A 20,610-nucleotide genomic window follows, 5' to 3' on the forward strand; every position below is an offset into this window, starting at 1 on the left:
GTATTGATACATTTATTATGCACATGGTTACATCTTGTGGGTATTTTGAATAATCCTTCCTTTTATTTAGGTTATAGAAAAGATAAATTTGTTTGGATGGATCACTTGAAGGCCTGCAAATTGCAAAATGCTCCCAAGAAATTATTCAGAAACAGAAATTCTGTAAGTATTTTCTTCCATAGTATAAATCAGATTTTTGCTTCAGCTTAAATTTCTTAAAATTCACTATGTATTCTGTTGTATTTTAATCTTTTAAGAATCCTTAGCTTCCTATGACTTTTCTCACTAAATTTGTCAGTTTCCTATGGGCATATTTGTTTTTCTTTTAAGCATACAATTAAATAATTAGATGGAGAGAGTAGAAAACTGTACATGTAAAGCTGGCTAAAATTTGAAATGCCTTTTAGAAGATGTTTCTTTTTGCTTCTAGTGAGTGAGTCGTTTAAATTTAGTTTGATGCCTTGAGACCTGCTGATATGCCAGGTGGGCTTTGACTGTACCTGGTCCAGTTGTATTTACGTGGAATGAAAAAGAGGGTGACGGTTCATATAGATTCGAAGGGTGTGTGAGGATTTGGGTGGCGCACACTCACCCTCTGTGTCCCAGCAGCCTGACAGGTGTTCAGGAGAGAAGGAGAAAAAGTCGCAGCCCTGCCTCCTCTGGGCCCCAGGTGAGGCCACACACCGCGGAGGGGCGGGAAGCCCGGAGCCAGGGAGGCCCCACCACCTGCTGGCTGTGTCCCCTGAGGACAGTCCCCACCCCCCGCCCCGCTTCCCCAGGCTTCAGTCTGCTGCTCTTGAGTCAGTGTTCTACAACTGCTCAACACGTTTCATAGACTCGTATCAAGGAAGAGAGTTAGAGAAATGTGGAAATGCTTTAAAAAAAAGTAATGTGCTAAAGGAAACCAAAAATCAGCATCCAGTATAGATAGTAAAGAAGTAGGGGAAAAAAAACCCTCTTCTAGTCCCTGGCTATTGTGTGTATATTTTCTAAATCCCAGGCCTGGCTAATTATAGCTACAGGAAAAGTGGGGCTTTATCATTGTCATGTTATTATAAATCATAGCCCTTAGTATTTTTAATACTAAAGAATATATGCAGGTACTAAAATAAGCATTTGTTTTTTTTCAACTATTTTTTATTTATGGATAAGCGCATATGTTCCTTAAATGTTGAGAAAGCCACTAATTTCAACGCTTGATCCAAGTATAAGTGATAATTTTAGTGCTAAAGAGCATATCTTTAAAACTTTTCCAAATAGTGGTATTTGGAAATATACCACCCATCTAAAGCCTACGGGGACCAGAGAAAATTATTTGATATTACTGTATTCAGTAAATAGTGTATTTTAAAATTAATACAGATTATTCTGTGAACTGAAGAGGGAAAATGATGATGAAAGGGGAAATAAAACCTACCTGCACAACAAAAGAGAAAAGCACAGAGTAAAAGCTCGTTTCCTGGGATTCCTTTTTTTTATGAATGTACGCTTGGTAACAGTCTGTTGGAATATTTTTACTGTCTGGCTTCATTCTGCAGTGTAAGTGTTGATACCCTGTAGACTTTTCTGATGCTAAACATGACAGAAGTTTTGACAGTGGTTCAGTCCTGTTTGGTGTCCTGTTTCTCTTTGTACCTCTTCCCCGTGTTAGAACGGGCCAGTACCTAAGGAATTTCAGGTTGGAATGAAGCTGGAGGCTGTCGACAGGAAGAACCCTTCCTTGGTGTGTGTGGCAACCGTAGCAGATATTGTTGGAGATCGCTTGCTAGTGCATTTTGACAATTGGGATGATAGTTACGATTACTGGTGAGACACCAATGTGCGTTGTATTTTTGTGTGTTCGTGTTTGCCGTTAAGAATTTATGTTCATTCCATGACTGTCACTGTTCTTGCTGTTCTTATAGTAATGAACATGAGGAATCTAGTGGCTGGCTTCTCACTACCTTCCTTTCCTCGTGAACTGTTGCATTAAAGAACCCGAGAGAGTTTTTTTTCCATCTCTGAGAGGTTGCCTAATGAGGCCTCATCTGAAATAATGTGACCAGTTCAGGGCACTCCACTATATTGTGTCTAGTTTGTAAGGGAAGCATTTCTGTAAAGAGGAAGTTAAGAACTTGCAGTATTATTTTTTCCTGAAAAATGTTGAACTCAGACTGTCATATTTTTAAAAGGGAAGATTCAGGGAGAGTGGAGTGAATTATTTGAAAGCCTGTGAAGAGCAGAGAAAATGTATGCTCACGATGCCATTAAACTAACATTGCATGAGTTAAAAGGATTTTCTGGGTGAAAACCTGAAATATGGAAGAGGGCACGGCAAAAATAATTTTTGTGGCATTTCTTAAGAGCATATCCTGAATAATTGACAAGTCCCCGCCTGAGGCTGTGATTCTTCATGTGCATGGTGGGAGGAGGGGGGCTGTTTTCTTCTTTGAACTAAGAAGAGCATGGATTAATTGCTGTATGTGTCTTAGGTAGTATAGTCTGGGTTCCTGAAAAGGAGAGGGAGGAAATTGTGGGCATGTGGAGTCTGGTCCGTCTTATGAAAATTTGGACTGGCCTATTAATATTTTCCCTTGCTGCTAGCAAGAAGTGGTAGAAGGGGTTTATTAAAATGTTCACTCTCTGGGGAGATCACTGGCAGTTCAGGTCCTAGTCAAACACTTTTTAAAGAAATACTTTTAAATTTCAAGAAGGTTATGTAAAAGAGAAGTTTGGCCACTCAGCTTACAAAATATAGAACTAAAATTACTTCTGTTTCTCTTAGGCTATAAAATATTTTAGCTATGCCGTAGTATTTTCGAATGTCATCTCTTAATATCTAGAATGATCATTACTCTTGGATTCTTTCTCTGGTGTTAATATGGGATCTAAAATAGAATCCTGTTTTTGCAGGTGTGATGTCAATAGTCCTTATGTTCAGCCAGTTGGTTGGTGTCAGGAGCATGGAAGAACTCTGATAGCACCCCAAGGTGAGTGGACTGGCAGGGTTCTCTTTGAAGTCATCTCTGTGTGAGTGGCAATGCCCATTCTTATTTCTGTTTATGGAAACCACATTTCAATACAAAGTGTATGATAAAAATATCGTGCAAGATTCTGTGGACCATCAAGGGACCCAGATGTCTGAAATCTGCACATCCTTCCCCATAATGCAAATGGATTGTGTTTATAAAGACATATTAGGCAGCCATTTAAAAAAATTGCTATTTTTTTATCCAACGAAATGAGTGCAATCACTGTGAACTGACTTTTAAAACTAGCTATTTCCACCTATGTAATTTAACTTATAACCAATGTTAATTCATTAATTGGCCATTAGGTTATTAAATGTACTTAACTTTGGAGTTAAATGTAAGAAATGCAGAAACCTAAGAAGTGAGAATTAATAATGAGGGCCTAGACTTGCCAGACTCCTTCACCAAGCCAACTTAGTGGCTCAGCTAAACACTGACATAGGGATTTTCTTGTTATTCATCTGTTTTCTCATTACAGAAATGGAATCTCTCTCCATTTATTTAGTTCTTTGATTTATTTCAGTGGCATTTTGTGGCTTTTCTCATATAGATCTTACATATATTTTGCTAGATTGTATAACTATTCTATTATTTTGAGTGCTAATGTATATGGTATTGTGTTTTTAATTTCAAATTTCACTTGTTCATTGCTGGTATATAGGAAGGCAGTTGAATTTTATATGTTAACCTTGTATCCTGCCACCTTGTTATAATCACTTATTGGTTCTTGGAGTTTTTTTGTTGATGCTTTTGGATATTCTACACCTCTGTGAACAAAGTTATATTCCTTTCTTCCCAGTCAGTGTATCTTTTATTTCCTTTTCTTGTCTTATTGCATTAGCTAATATGTACCATGCTGTTTTGATCACTGTAGCTTTGTAGTCAGTTTTGAAATCTGGAAGTGTGAACCCTCCAACTTTGTTCTTCTTTTTCAAGATTGCTTTGGCTATTTGTGACCCCTTGCAGTTCTTTATGAATTTGAGGATTGGCTTTTCCATTTCTGGAGAAATGACTATTGGGATTTTGGTAAAGGTTATGTTGAATGTAGATAGCTTTAGGGAATGTTGCCATCTTAACAGTATTAAGTTTTCTAATCCATGAACATGGGATGTCTTTTCACTTACTTAGACCTTCTTTCATTTCTGTCAGCAGTATTTTTTAGTTTTGGGTGTACAGGTCTTTTATCTCCTTGGTTAAATTTATTGGTATTTTATTCTTTTGGATGCTGTTGTAAATGGAATTGTTTTATTTATTTATTTTTGGAATTTTTTATTTCTGGCATAAAGAAACACAAATGATTTCATAGTCTGCAATTTTGCTGAATTTGTTTATTAGCTCTAGTAGGTTTTTTGTGTGAATTCTATGGGATTTTTTTCATATAGAATTGTGCAGTCTATCAAAATAGTAAAGTTCCAAAAAAATTCATATTTCTAATTTGAATGCCTTTAATTTTGTGTCTTGCCTAATTATGCTAGCTAGGACTTCCAGTACAGTGTTGAATGTAGCGGTAAAAGTAGGCGTTCTTGTCTTTTTCCTAATCTTAGGGTGGAAAGATTTCAGTCTCTCACTATCAAGCATGATATTAGCTGTAGGTTTTTCATAAATGCCCCGTGTCATGTTAAGGAAGCTCCCTTTTACTCCTAGTTTTCTGAGCGTTTTTATCATAAAAGGGTGTTGAATTCTGTCCAGTGCTTTTTCTGCATCTATTGAGAAGATTGTGTGGGACTTTCTTCCCCTTTGTTTCATGGTGTATAATCCTTCTAATGTGCTGTTGAGTTCAGTTTGCTACAGTTCTGTTAAGAACTTTTGTATCTGTATTCATAAGGGGTATTTGTCTGTTGTTTTCATGTCATGTCTTTGGTCTGTTCTTTTAAATGCTGTAACTGGAATTGTTTTCTTAATTTCGTCTTTGGATTGTTCATTGCTACTTTGTAGAAATACAATTGATTTTTGTGCAATGATCTTATACTCTGAATTCATTTATTCGCTCTAATAGTTGTGTGTGTGTGTGTGTGTGTGTGTGTGTGTGTGTGTTAGGATTTTCTATATGCAAAATTATGTCATCTATAAGTAAAGATACTTTCACTTCTTCCTTTCTGATCTGAATACGTTTTCTTTCTTCCCTGAACCCTCTGTCTAGACCTCCCAGTGCATGTTGAACAATAGTGGCAGGATCAGACATCCTTTTCTTGTTCCTGATCCTAGGGGAACGCTCCGTCTTTGCACATTAAACATGATGTTTGCTGTGAGCTTTTTGTGGATGCCCTTTATCAGACTGAGGAAGGTCCCTTCTATTCCTAGTTGTTTTATCATGAAAGGGTCGTCCTTTATTCTATTAATATGGTTTTATTATATTTATTGCTTTCTATATGTTGAAACAATCTTGTCTTCTTGGGATAAATCTCGTGTGTGTGTGTGTGTGTGTGTCTGTGTGTGTATAAATATATTTTTTCTTACATATTGCTGCACTACTTGTTTAGCTAATATCTTATTGAGGAATTTTGTGTCTGTACTCATAAAGTCATCTACTCTTTTTTTTAACGCATTACTTTAAAAAAAAATTTATTTATTTATTTGGTTGCACCAGGTCTTAGTTGTGGCAGGCAGGCTCCTTAGTTGCGGTTCCAGGGCTCCTTAGTTGTGGCATGCGAACTCTTAGTTGCGGCATACATGTGGGATCTAGTTCCCTGACCAAGGGTCGAACCCAGGCCGCCTGCATTGGGAGCATGGAGTCTTATCCACTGCGCCACCAGGGAAGTCCCAAAGTCATCTACTCTTTTAAAATGTTTTTATTCCTATTAGAGTATCTAAAGCTGCTCTGAGTGCTAAGGAAAAACAAGATGAACAATAAGTCAAGAAGTTTGGTTATTTAAAACCTTAATACACCATATGATTACTCGTCTTTAGGGGGGACTCAACCATATTAGAAAGGGGTCCACTCTTATGGTGCTGCAGGGTGTTGACCCTGCACAGTGGCCTTCATTGAACGCCAGGAAGCTTCCCATTTGGTTTGGGAAGTAAATGTAAAATGAAAATTCAAGCAGATTAGCCACTTAATCAAGGTATGATCAAGAGAGTGGAGTGTAACGAAAATATATGCAAAGGAACTGTGAGTAAAAATTGGGTGAAGGCAATTAAAGCTGAGCAATAAACAAAATTGCTTAAAGCTCGTGATGAGTTGTGATCATGCTGACCTCTAGGTTTGTGGAAAAGCACGAGTGCACCAGAGATGTTAGTCCCTGTTAACTGCATGAGAGGAAAGGTTTGAGGCCGTGGGGTAGAAGGAGCCCTGAGGCAGGATAATAGAATGCTGTGCGCTCAGATAGTTCACAAATGGGAATTAAACATGAGATTTTAAAAGAAAAACCTACCAACCCACATGATCTTCAGATATTCTCTCCCTTAACGACAAGGCTGAAGCTAGAACTGCTTGAAATACACATATATGTTATGTATTGTATTTTATATATATTATCTATCATATAGACTTTATATTTGTATATGTATATTTAGAGTTTAAATATAGGAAAAGATAAGAAATTAACATTGTTTGGATGATTTGTTTCTGTTAGTAATTTGGCTCCACAATTTGTTAGCTGTAGTTATTTTACTTAAAGTGAATTTGTGTTTTACACATCATTTATGCCTATAGATTTTTACATTAAATTTTATTTTATGGTTGTAATTACATATCAGAAAAAATGTGTTTGCTATATTCGTCATAGCTTGTGTGTGTGTGTCTAATTGTACTTCTGAGAGCGATTAAGGCTCTTGAAAGTGGAACGGCATGTGCTGATCTGTATGGTTACCCCTGGTGTGCACTCACATTCTCATAGATTCCCGATAAAAGAACTTCTTCAGAGAAAGAGAAAAAAAGATTAGTTTTTGAAACATGTGACCTATAAATTGTAAAGGTGTTATTTTGCTGATGTAAGTTTAATCCAAGGTGTTACATATTCTACTCAGTATCTTTCTAGAAGGACTAAAAAATATGGCAGGGCCCTCTATTCCTTTAGAAGATGCAGTCTGCTGGGATCTTAGTCGAAGTCACAAAATGACAAGAAGGTGTTAGGTAGATGCATAGAAAACCCTGATAATACAGATGTTACATTTGAGGAGGAAAAGTCCCTCTCCAGATGGCTTGCCGGGCTTCGTAGTGAGGTCCTGATCTTCATCTGGCGATGGGCAGGCCATGTCCACTTAACAGTCACCTCCTTACAAACAGGGGTAAATCTGATCCTTTTGTTGAAGTAAAATCTCCTAGTAGCATAGTTTTAGGTAGTACATCATATAGCCAACTCTGTACAATTAAAAATTAGATTGGTCTATTAAAGAACATTAATAGATTGTTAGATTGTTAGCTAAAAGTTACCTTTTTTTCTTTTCTAGTTCTTTTGAATGGTATTGCTATTTTAAAAGTAACTCTGATTGCTTTGTATGTATACGAAGTTTCCAGTACACTTTATGCTCAGAGTGACTTGCTTACCAGTTAAAACAGTGGGTTTTTTCAACAGTCTTGTATGTGTGAAAGTGTGTTCTGTAGTCAGCGACAGGGGCCTCCACCCCAACGAGCTTCCCGCTCTATCTGGGCAGGTGGACGGGGAGCCCTGCGGACCCTGTTGACTGACAGCAGGACCACGTCCCCCTGAGGGATGGTGTCCTGCCCTGAGATCCTCTCCAAATCTGTTGTCAACTGAACTCAAATTCAGTTCAGCAAACATCATCTCCACAGTGACTTCTGTGTTTACAGAAGGTGGAGAACCAAGTAAGAATAAAACATGATTCTTGCCCTGAAGGAAGGGATCTATTTATATTTTTGTAAAAACTTTATTGAGATCTAATTCACATACTATACAGTTCATCCATTTAAAGTGTAAGATTCAGTGTGTTTTTTTTTTTAACATATTTACAGAGTTGTGTAACCATCACCACAATTTTAGAAGGTTTCCGTCACCCCAGAAAGAAACCCTGAGCCACTTAGCTTTTATCCCCACCTTCCATATTCCCTGCAGCATTTGGAGACCATTAATCTACTCTTTGTCTTGCCTCTTCTGAATATTTCATGTAAATGGAATTGCATGATATGTGGCCTTTTGTGTCTGGCTTCTTTCACTTAGCATAATGATTTTAGAGTTCATCCATGTTGCAGCATGTATGAGTACATTGTTTCTTTTTAGTTTCAAATAATATTCATTGTGTAGATAAACCACAATTTGTTTATTCATTCGTCAGTTGATGGGCATTTGGGTTGTTTTCACTTTTTGACTCTTTCAGATACTGCTGCTGTGAATATTTGTGTATGAGTTTTTGCTTGAACATGTTTTCAGTTCTCTTGCGTATAGACTTAGGAGTGAAATTGCTGGGTCATATAGTAATTCTACGTTTGCCTTACTGAGTAGTTAGTGAGTAATTACTTATTGACTCTTCACCACAGGAGCTGCTCTGTTTTAATTCCCATCAGTCGTGTGTGAGGGTTCCAGTTCCTCCATGTCCTTGATGACACTCGCTGTCTGTGTTTTGTTTATAGCATCATAGTGACCATGAAGTGGAATCTCGTCTTGGGTCTCATTTTTCTTGAATGCCCAGTACGATGTTGTTAGCGAACCCAGGTCTGGCTGCTCGCCGCTCGAAAGCCAATTCTCAAGAGACAAGTGTTGGTAGGAAAGGAAAGGTTGCTTTATTTCGGAGGCCAGCAAGCGGGGGAGAGGGTGGACTCCTGTCCGAGAACCAACTCCCGATTGCTGTTCAGGGGCAGGGGCTTTTAAAGGGGAGTTTCAGGGCTGTATAGGCAGAGGGAGGGAGCAGAGCAGCCTAGTCGGTTCTGACAGTCATCTTGAAATCAGTAATGTGGTGGTCTGATCGGCGTCATCTTGGTTGTTTTAAGTACAGTTAATCTTTAGTTCCAAGGTTTGTTCCCATTTCTTTGAGGCCAGTTCTCGGAACTGTGGCAGCTTATGTCATGACTTCAATCGGTCATCATGTAGTCGTCCTCCTCCACCTGGTGGGGCTTCATTATCTGCAAAACAGCTCACAGGAGATGGCTCAGAATGTTATCTATAGCCCTTAAGGAGGAACTGAAGGTCCTTGACTATGCTTAATGACTAAGCTATTATTATTTGGTCTCCTTTAACTGTTTTCCTCTGTTTCTGCATTTTCTCACTTCTCTGATTAAATTTATTCTTTGGCTAAAGTTTTTCCACAGACAGAAGGCAGGCTGAGGACATTGGGGGGGGGGGCAAGGAACTGCCCAAGGTCCTGCTCCGTTTCAGTGTCACACATTTATCTGTTTTCATGACAACTTTGTGAAGCTTTTGTCAGTGATTTCAGTTTCATAGTTGAAGAACTGAGGTACAGAGAGGTCAGGTCACGGGCCCTGGACCTCTCACGTGGTGGGCTGGGGGTTTGGGAGCACGCCCTGTTAGTTGGTCTCTAGAAATCCCTTGCCCTTTCTCCTTCACCACCCTGCGTGAAGTCTGATGCACATGGGCTTCTGATGGTAATGGAAGGAAAGCTTTCAGGAACACAGGAGAGGGAGAGGTCAATCCTAACCTCGTACGTGGGTGTCTTCACATTGGAAGCAGTGTTTGCATTAGTCTTTGAAGGATGTGAGAAATGGGGTGGAAGAGAATATTCTGTAGAAGGAACAGTGTGCAGGAAAGTAAGATGGCAGGAAGTTCCTGGCAGATTTAGGAATTAACGGTGTTATGAGCAACATGCTGGGCTGCAGGGTAGGGGTTGGGGGAGGGGGAAGAGGAGGTGAGAAGTGACGTAGAACATTAGGCTCACACTGATTAGTGATTTGTAAATGTTTTTACTTTATTTAAAATATGAAATAATTTTTAAGATTCAGAAGAGTCACGATAACAACAAAAAAAATCCTCCTCCTTTGCCAAAACATTTGAGATTAAGTTGCCAAGATGCACGCTTTGCCCGTCGCTCAGTAATGTCCTTTATGAAAAAAACAAATAAGCAAACAGAAAAACAGATTTACTCCAGGCTCACAGGTTGTGCTTACTTTTCAGGTCTCTTTAGTGTCCCTCAATCTGCAGTGGTTCTTCAGCCTTTCCTTGACTCTTATGAACTTGACACTTTGGTGGAGTACAGGCCGGTTGTTTTGTAACATGCTTCTCACCTTGGGCTTGTCTGATGTAGTGGATGTGGGTTCTGCACCTGGGGAGGAGTGTCCCAGAAGCATTGCTGGGTTCTCACGGCATCCCTTCAGGAGGTGCACGATTTCACGGCCCCTTTGCTGTCGACACTGACCTCGGTCACTTGATTACAGTGGTGTGTGGCAAGCTTCTCCACTGTAAAATTACTCTTTTTCCTTTTGTAGTTAATACGTATTTGCTGGAGAGTGACTTGAGATTATGGAAGTACTCTGTTCCTCATCAAACTGTCACCCACTAGTTTTTAGCATCTGTTGATGTTCATGAGATGAATTAGTTACTAGTGTGATATTTGCCAAATGGTGATTTTCTAATTTCATTATTCCTTCTATATTTATTAGTTGACTTATGCTCCCTGTGATTTATTTATTCAGTTTTTATAATCTGTTACTATCATGATGTAGGACCTTAGTCGGGGGAGGGTGGGATGGAAAGGCTGGTGAGCAGCCTTTCTTGACCTCAAGGAGCTGACAGTCTACTGGGGCCTGTTTGGTGAGTTTATAAATATTGTTATAGATGATAGCAGTGAAATTAGTCAGAGGTAACACCTGGCCAGAAAGAGAAAGATGTGCTTCACTGAGAAGATTATATGAAGGTGTACTGCCCCATAACAAATAACCATGAAGTTTGTGGCTTAAAGCAGTACAGGTTTCCTGTCTTACAGTTCTGGAAGGCAGGAGTCCAAAATGGATTTCACTTCAGTTTTGGGATATTTATGAGGAATTAGTAGGATGGGTAGATCAAGGCCATTTTATGAAAGATCTTTAAAAGCTGGAGTGAGGAGTTTATAGTCAAATCTCTGATGTAACTATGGTTAAGCATTTATTTGGCAATAGTAGGCCAGATTAGAAAGGAGGCTGGGACGACCACTAGGGAGATTCACTGTACATGAAAATAAGGAGCGTGGGCCTTAACCAAGGCTGTGGGTCTGGGGCTGGGGAGGGGTGCGGCTCTTTAGAATTGCTGCTTACTTGATTTGGCAGGTGACTGACTAAGCAGACCTATATGAGCTCTTTATTCAGAGTTTCTTGTGGTCTGCAGGGCTCTGGGAATTGATGGGCCACGGAAATAAATTGGGTTCCTGACCTAGCAAGGCTCTCTTTTCTTGTAAATATTGTGTTCTACAGTAAATGCATTTTAACGCAATAGCAAAAAGCCTTCCAAAGCAGAAAAAAAATTAACTTGCATATTTTGCTAACTGCGGGACAGCTTTCTGTGGCCATTTGATACAAGGTGCCATACTGTTTTATGTTATTGTGTCTGCGCCTCAGGTGGGTGGCATGTGGGATCTTCCCAGACCAGGGCTCAAACCCATGTCTCCTGCATTGGCAGGCGGATGCTTAACCACCGTGCCACCAGGGAAGTCCCTGGAAATAATTTTTAAGCATTAGGTAAATACTTCTAGATTACTCTCCACATAGTTTTTTTCTTCCAACAACAATATTAGAAAATTCAAACATTAAAAAGAAAAAAAAAAAATGGAACAAGACCAGATCTCTCAAAATATAGGCACAAATTTTCTGTGAAGATCTTAAAATTTGTTTTTTTGCTGTTGAGTTGTATGAGTTCTTTATATATTTTGGATATTAACCCCTTATCAGATAAATGATTTGCAAACATTTTCTCTCATTCAGTAGGTTGTCTTCTCATTTTGTTGATAGTTTTCTTTGCTGTGCATAAGCGTTTTAGTTTGATATAGTCTCACTCATTTATTTTTGCTTTCGTTGCCTTTGCTTTTTGTATCAAATCCAGAAAATCATCACCAGGACCAATGTCAAGGAGCTTACTGCCTATGGTTTCTTCTAGGAGTTTTAAGATTTCAGGTCTTAGCATTCATGTCTTTAATCAGCTTTCCAGGGTTCTATAATGTAAATTAACTTGCTCCTTACTGGCATTTCTCTGTAACAGATTTATGTTTTGCATTCTTAGTTACTGAATGTTAAATCAGTTTTCATTCACTTATTTCCTTTTCGCACTTCCAGGAATTTTTGTTGACAGTTCTCATCTGCTTTTGGCTTTTTACCTGTTGTCGTTGTGACTTTTTGTCCTTGTATTAGTTTTATTAAATTTTTTTGTATTACCTACATTTTATTTATACTTTCTTTTTATGTCCATTTCTCCTTCCACCTGAGTTACTCTCCCCAAGTAGATATTGGGTTGGCTAAAAAGTTTGGTTGGGTTTTTCTGTAAGACGTTACAAAAACCCTAGCAAATTTTTTGGCCAACCCAATAGCAATTGGTGGTAATCCCTCCATGTTAATTACCATGAGCTAACTAGCATATCAAACCACTTCGTAAATTTTAGTGCCTTAACACACTAAAAATTGATTTCTTGCTCCTGGCATACATAGTACAGGAGCTCCTGTCATAGTACAGTAATGGTTGATAGGGGTTAGTTCTGCTCCATTTAATTACTCTGGGATTGGGGCTCCCCCAGGTCCTTGGGAATCTTTCTATCTGACCTGAGAAAGGAAGAGGACTGATGGTTACACATGAGAGGGGTTTGGGGCCAAAGTCAGAAGTAGCTTATTACAATCATTTCTACCCACATGCATTGGCCAGAACTCAGTTACATAACTGCATTCAAATGCATGGGAGTAAAGGAAATGTAGTTCAGCTATTTTCCCAAGAGGGAAATGAACAATTAGCCATTCTATGCTATGCATATTTTGCTAATTCCCATATAATTGCATATACACACACATGTACACACTCAGACACTCATATGTTCATGAACCCATATCTTTTTTTAGATTATTGCTTGTGCTATAAAAATGGGCTTATATTATGTACATCTTTTTCCATCTTTTTTTATGTTGCTCAACTACATCTCATGGCAAATCTCTTCCAACTCATTTGTTATAGTTCTAATTCTTTATAAAGCCTACATAATAGTCCATGATGTGTTGTATCAAAATTAATTCAGTATTTTCTCTGTTGATAAGTGTTCATTTAAAAATGGCTTTATTGATACTTTGGTGGCATTTAGAAGGGAGCAGAGCTAAATGTTCTACATTTTTAAGTTGGAAGTCTAGCATTCAAACTTGTTGTGAACAAATGCTAAATGCAAGTTTATTTTCAGAAGTAAAGCTATAATGATTGATAATTTGGGAGATGATGGAATGTACTTTGTAGGAATAACAGCAGTTTGTTTCTTTAGATTCCCCAGAATCAGTTGGCTGGACATACTTATTAGCAAATATGCTAGATGTTTGAGGAGCACATAGAAATATTTAGCAAGCTCTGTTCTGACACCAAATAACTACTTAAGTTTACTTCATAATTTGTAAAGCTAAAATTACATTAGCAAAATTTACAGTATAAATAAATCTTTTATTTAATTGCAACATTAACTATTAACTTGTTTTAGGCAAACAAAGAATTACTATATTTTAAATGGCATTGTACTCTTTCCTGTAGATAGATTCTACTGGCATAAGGAGGGTGAGAGTTCAGAGAAAAACTAATTAATTAAGTGCCTGCGAAGAGTGAGGTATCGCTAGAACCTGAGGGTGTAACAAAGAATGGTAAAGACATAACGTATAAGGGTCATTATGTTAGTCATAGAATATCACTCAGTGAAATATTATGTAGTTAGTGACATTGAGAGAAAAATAGGAGCGCAATAAACAATGTGTTTTTCTATAATGTTAGCCATTGAGAGACAGACAGACAGACAGAGAGAGTGAGACAGAGAAAGAGGTGATTAACCCCGTCTCGAATGCCTGGGCTGCATTAGGTGCTGTGGGAGCCATGCACGTTTTGAAGACAACTCTGCTGGGAGCTTGGCCAGGGTGGCACCGATTGGTTGCTTCCCGTGATCTCTCTTTCCTCAGTCTATGCTGAAGACAGTTCCTCTCAGCCATCATTTGAGCAAAATGAGCTCTTTGACACATGCTTGAGATACTGGTGATCCACACTATAGACCCAAGAGTTCTCCGTGTGCTTTAGCATGTGATTGACGACCAAGTAGCAGATCTGATGTCCTGTTATAAATATTAGGGAGTCTAATTTGTATTCTTTGGGCAGAAAGGATATTTTAACTTTAATTGTAATGAGCTGAATATGAGTCCAGGACTTCTGGCATCTAAGGTACCGTCAGTGTGAGGTGAGTTTCGATGTGTCTTTTGAAAACCAAATTGGGGGGACCTGAAGTAGGCTTAACCGTGATTGTCCTCACGTCTGGTGGTCAGTGGTGTACCGTGTCTGACCCAGGATGCTTGGTGGTCATGCAGTGTTAAGATGGTTTTCGTAACTGGCCCCTCTGTGTGCAGAACCAGAGGGCAGGTCCCAGTCAGTGGTGGCTTTTCTCAGTCTCTACCATTGGGAGGCCCGGAGTCTGGACAAGACCCTGCTCTGCCTTGTGAGCGCTGCCTGAATCAGTCTCTCAAAATGATGGCGAAACCCGCCCCGGCTTCCCTGGTTCTGGTGGTCCGGTCCTCGTTGCCTGCTGATGCTGGTGCTCTCTCCTGCCGTAGTGCCCGGCAGCCTGCAGAGCGTCTCTAGGCCGCAGAGCAGCTCTCGGCAAGTCTTGATCTCTGCAAATTGCAGGTCAGGAGACCTGGGCTCTAGCTTTGGCTTCATTATTAGCTGTCTTGCCTTTGACATGTCACTTAAAATACCAGGTCTCACTTTCCTCATCAATAAAATGAAGAGTTAGATGAAGAGGACTCTTAAGTCCTTCCAGCATGTATTTATGGTCAGTGTTCTGTCTGTTCTTATTGAATCTTCTTGATAAGACTCTTAGCAGAGCCCTGTTTATTGCCGGTTGTTAAACAGCACTATTGTCCATTACTTAAAAATTGCTTGTCCTGGGACACCAATGGTTTTTGGTTCCGGAATTGGCCCCTGGTATAACTATTGTTGTCTTGCTTCCATGGGACAGGTTACCCAGACCAGAAGGTCAGGAACGTAAGGACTTGTGCTATTTATTCATGATCCCGGCTCTTTAGAGGGAAGGATCCGGTGGCAGAATTATGTTTTGATTTAGGCTGTTGTTGTAAGAAGAGCCTGTAACCAATCTCACCCTTCAGCTGGCCTTTCTTACGTGGAAAGTTGAGGAGTGCCATTTGCCCGCACAGATGCCGCAAATCAGATGCCTTGCCTGGGCTCTGTCCAGGCTGCAGTGCTGCCTGGGAGCCGAGCCAGGGATGATTCAGGAGCGTCATCCTGTCCTAACGGTGCCCCAGAATCCCAGCAGCGCCAGCGGGAAAGCAGCGTCATACCAGGTCCAGTCACCACAGTATTCAATGCAGACTTCTCAGGAAATACATTTCATTCATTTAACAGATATTTACCAAATAGTTATTGCGTGATAACGACAGCACTGTTCTAGCTCAGAGAAAATAGCAGTGACGTGAATAAATTTCTGTCAGAAGGTAGTTATGTTCTAATGGGCAAGAGAAACGTGCAAAATATGAATAGTTAGGGGGTCAGTGCTGTGGAGAAGAATAGGGCGGGTGATGCGGTGGGGAGGGGCACGGGCGGCCTCAGGAGGTCGTGACACTGGAACAGCAGCTTAGAGGAGGAGGGTATCTGGGGAGTGGGGAGGCGGAGGGGGGGGGGTGTCTCCTTCGGGAGGAGAGCTCGAGGGGGAGGAGGCCGTGGCGTCCGGTGGCAGCAGAGGGGAGGCCGGCTGTGCGGGGCCTGGGGTCGGGTGAGGACCTGCTTCTTTCCTGAGTGATGCAGGCAGCCCTTGGAATGACACGATTTAGGAGTTTTCACTTATGCTTCCCTTGGTTTGGCCTTGAGTTTCCCTGAGTGTGTATCCTCTTTAAGGGCTTTTCTTGACTTTAGATCCCTTGAACTCAAAGCTCTGGAATTGACCTCTGTACCCCCAGCTTCCTGATGCCAGGAAGGAGGCGGGCGTCACCCTTTCCAGGAGGAGCCCCACGGCTTCTCCGGACGTGGTCCTCAGCCTTCGGAAAGGGCCCCCGAGCCCTCATCTCCTCCGCACGCCACCCCCCTAGGCTGCCATCTGCCCGAGGACCCCTTTCCCCCTCTCTCCCTCTTCTCCCCACGGGGAGGCCTGAGGCACCCAGCTGCACCCTGTGTGTGGTCCCCGGTCCCCTCCCTCAGGTCCGCCACACCTGTGCCCGGTTTCCTCCCACTGTTGCCCGTCCCTGACATTTCAGACTCTCAATAGTGCGGGATGCGGTGGGCTGTGAAGAAACGCACTGACACCTGTAGCCCTGTCTCCCGTCGTCTGCCTGCGTCCCCTCCCCGTGATCCTGCACCTTGGCCTCCAGCGGGAGCTCGCCCCACCGTCCTGAGGCCTGGAGGATGGACGCCCTAGAATACCGGGGGAGCAGTGATGAAGGATGTGGGCAACTGAGTGAGACATCACTCTTCAAATCCCATTTCCTCTCCATCCTAACTACAACACTGGGTGAACTGCTCAAGCTCCCTGAGCCTCACCTGTAAAATGAGGAGAAAAAGGTGTATGTGAGGAATAAATGAATTAGTGTGGGTGGAGCAGGCATTACAGTGTTACCAGTAAATGGAAGCCAGTTAGACGTGGTTTTCTTTTTTCTTTTTTTTTTTAATAAATTTATTTATTTATTTATGGCTGCGCTGGGTCTTCGTTGCTGCGTGCGGGCTTTCCCTAGTTGCAGCGATCCGGGGCTACTCTTCGTTGCTGTGCGCTGGCTCAGGGCTGGGCCAGGAGGAGGACAGTGGGAATGGGTGGTGTTTGCAAGACTCCCGGGGCTGGAAGCCGCTCTTTTCTTCCTTGGGTTCACTGAACAGGGAAGATAGACCTAATGCATGTGTTTCCTCTTTTTTGCACACGCATAGCTCATTTCTAGAGAGTCGCACAGAGGCAGTTAGTACTTAAGAATCACTTAAAATAGTCATAGTCTTTTATTTTCATGTGTTGACCGCATAAATCAGGGTGGGATTGTCCCTCTCGTAACAGCAGCTGGGTTTCTCGGGGCAGGACTAGTTGCTTCCTCTCTTGTGCACCATGCATTCCTCCCTCAACCCACCACACGCTGGTTTCCTTTGTCACCGTTGCCCTGAATCTGCCGGTCAGGTCCCTGGGCCAGGAACCTGGAGCAGGCAGAGGGGAGCCAATGCTGAAGGGGCAGATTCAGAACCCACGCAGGAATGTGGAGGCCCAAGATACAAGGAATGAGTTTGGACGGTTTTTAAACATATGAGCTATAAAGGTAAATGCAACTGCAGAAATAATTATTGAAACGTAAGTTATGTAACATAACTCACATAGAGAAGGACAAAAATCAAAAGAAATCGTAAAAGAGTTTTCTAAAAAAAAAGTCCAGCTTAAATGTGTTTACAGAAGTTAGATAAAACAAACCTGTTATGAAAGTAAATGTAAATGATTTTTAAAATCCACTTAGGAGGTGTTTAACAGATACACCTGAAACAAAATAATATAAAAGTAAAAAAGATGGGCAAAATTTTATCAGAAAACAGAAACAGAAAATAACCAAATGGCATGCAATTTAATTTTTAGTAAAAAGGAGAATTTGAGGCAAAATGCAATAAATGTGTCCAAAAGGTAAAATTTCTCTATATTAAATAAAAAGTGCAGTTAATTTTGAATATTACAGATGCTTTTATATGTTAAACATTATAACGTCAACATGTGATGCAAAATACCCCAAGATCCAGCAGTTTTACTCCTGGATACATTCCAACAGAAATGTATACTTCTGGTCCCTGCAAAAAACGCGCTAGAATATTTGTAACAGCAGTTTCTGTAATAGCCCCCAAATTAAAACTCCTCAAATGACCATCACCAGTAGAAAGGATGAATAAATTGTGAGATACCCCTGAATGGAGTACTATACAGCAGTGAAAATGAACAACCCTCACACACAGCAGTCTACAGAACCTTGAAGCCAGACTACTGAGCAAAAGCCCAGGACCACAGATGAGCACAGGCTATGTGATTCCATTCATAGAAGGAGAAAAGGGAATGAGCAGAGCTCATCTCAGAGGGCAGAAGCCGGAACAGGTGGCTGCCTTTGAGGAGAGTGGGGCCGTGACCAGATGGGGGCGGGATGGGGACGGGGTGTCCCATGTTCTGGTTACGTGGGAGACTTCATGACAATTTCTCAATCTGTCCACTGGATTTGTATATTTTTTAAAAATATATTTTATTTTGGCAAAACATTTAAATGTGAACAAAAATTTATCAGAAGTACTGGAAAACTGTACAGAAAATTTATTTTGGAGATTCCTGCATATTGCTTCAGGCTTTTTGCTTAAATAAGAAATAAACAGATTTTTGAGTAATACAGCTATTTAGATTGAATTAATGCATATTGATATTACACCTTAAAACATACCTGTGTGTATTTATTGATATATACTTTAAATATTTTTTAACTGTTGATCCTGTGTTATACCAAGAAGAAATCTTAAAGTCTCCCAAATAGGAATTGTACAGACCATGTGATATTCTGAAACTACCATGTGGTAAACTGGAAATTATTATTAATATTTTAAACAACTTCAAAAATTAACCACTTGGGCTGTCTCTTAAATATTTGGCCAATGATGAAATCAAGATGACAATTACATATTATAATTGTTTTTTAGAAAGTAAAAGTGAGAAAGATAAATATTTCCTAAAAGTTTGTCCAGATGTCTAAAGCTGTATTGAGGGGCAGCAATGGTAAATTCATAGTCTTAAATGCTTATATTATTTTTAAAGAAATGAAAATAATCATGTTTACAATTCAGTTTGGCAAGACAACTATAAAACAAACCTAAGGGAAGTATGAGGAAAGAGGTGATAAGACTAAAAGCAGCAAATGAAATAGTTAGAAAAGACAGAAGAAAACAATAGATCTGATGGGTGAGTCTAAGTACTCATTTCTTGAAAGGAAAAAGAAAACAGCACAGTAATATAGACAGACCTCTGGCAAATGTAATTAGGAATAAAATAACACAAGCATAAAGAGAAACAAGAAACCCAATTAGAAATTTTTAAACATAGAGTGCTTTATATCATGTTGTACCAATATATATTTTAAAATTGCAATGATAAATAACAAACCTGGGAAATTGTAATTACGAACATTTAATTATGAGAATAAAACCCTAATCGATGCAGAATTATTGGAGGAATTGGAAAGATCATCAGCTCATGGTGTGAGGTCAGACAGTGATTGTGAGTTTTTTCAAGCATTTCAAGAGGCCTCCTGGGGGTGGCCTGGCTCTGCCCGGTGCTCACACCCCCGTTCGACCTCGGTTCACCTGCTTACCCTCATGGAGTGAATGCACGGACCAGTGAATGCGTGCACACGAGCCTAGTGGGGGCGAAACAGCCCTCTCAGAGGTTATCACAGACTTACATTCTTAATAGGGGCTATTGAATAGTGAGCATTCAATTAACAGTGGGCATTATTATTAGCAGATGTCTCATAATATATGGGAATCAAAATATCAACGATATTAAAAAAAATCAATGAGTAATCATTTGATATTTATTTATTTTTCAGGTTATCCTGAGCCAGAAAAATTTTCCTGGACAGAATATCTGGAAGCTACTCGAACTAATGCAGTACCTGCCAAAGTTTTTAAAATGGTAAGTTTGGATCTGTAACACTCCCAGCTTTTTTAAACAGTGTCCGTGTGGAATGGTGCCTTCATCTGGCAATTCAAAATCATTCTAGTTTTCTCCTTTTAAATTCAAGTGTTGTTTCCATGACCAATTTGCTTTGCTTTTCAGTTAAAAATACAAAGGAGGTGACTCATTTACTGTTGTTCCTATACACCAATGTAGATGACGATTTCCCTCCTTGAAGTCCGGTTGGAAGCCCCCTCAGCCTCTGATGACTGAGCCCTTCCTTTCTGGGTCTGTTGGTCCTCTGAGTGGGAACCCTGAGCTTTCGGTCTCAGGGACTGTTTGACGGTCGATGATGCAGGGATAAAATAGATGGAGTGTGTGTAGCCCTTGTGTGTTACCCTTTCACCTATTTTGAGGGAACACTGCTTTTAGCAATTTGTCAAAATACCGACTTGTAAAGTTCAAATTTGTACTTACAAATTTATTCCAGGATTAAACCAAGTATAAAGAAAGTGTACTGATAGCATAGTTAGAGATACTTATGTTCTAAACCAGTGGTTTTCAAGCTCTGTTCCCTTTCAACTCTGTGTCCCTGACTCATCTTTAATCAGAATTTTATATAGTGAGCTTCTCCATGTGACTTCTTTTACTGAAAGTTTTCTAAAGATCAAAAGGGGTTTAAAACAGAATGCTATTTTGTTTTTTAAAACAATTGATTATAATAGGTCGAATTTGGAGGAAGAGGTATAATCAAATTAAGAGGGCTAGAAGTTCTGGCGTGCTAGAAAGCGTTTTAAGAATTGCAAAAATTCAATAAGCAAAAATACCAGCTGCTTGTAGTCTCACTTTCTCTCTTGCTTTATGTCAAAACTTCATTTTACTTTTCCAAGAA

At 40.1% G+C, this 20,610-nt stretch overlaps 1 protein-coding gene across 1 annotated transcript in view; it reads left to right on the forward strand.

The window, feature by feature from the left end:
- L3MBTL4 (L3MBTL histone methyl-lysine binding protein 4) overlaps positions 1-20,610 on the forward strand; it is a 307,787-nt gene that overhangs the window by 70,685 nt on the left and 216,492 nt on the right. Inside the window, exons 7-10 of the mRNA XM_068562443.1 lie at positions 71-162; positions 1,652-1,806; positions 2,893-2,969; positions 19,651-19,736. Coding sequence (XP_068418544.1) covers positions 71-162; positions 1,652-1,806; positions 2,893-2,969; positions 19,651-19,736 — 410 coding nt within the window. The remainder of the gene's footprint in view (positions 1-70; positions 163-1,651; positions 1,807-2,892; positions 2,970-19,650; positions 19,737-20,610) is intronic.

The sequence above is a fragment of the Eschrichtius robustus genome, chromosome 14 (assembly GCF_028021215.1).
Source record: "Eschrichtius robustus isolate mEscRob2 chromosome 14, mEscRob2.pri, whole genome shotgun sequence".
NCBI lineage: Eukaryota > Metazoa > Chordata > Mammalia > Artiodactyla > Eschrichtiidae > Eschrichtius > Eschrichtius robustus.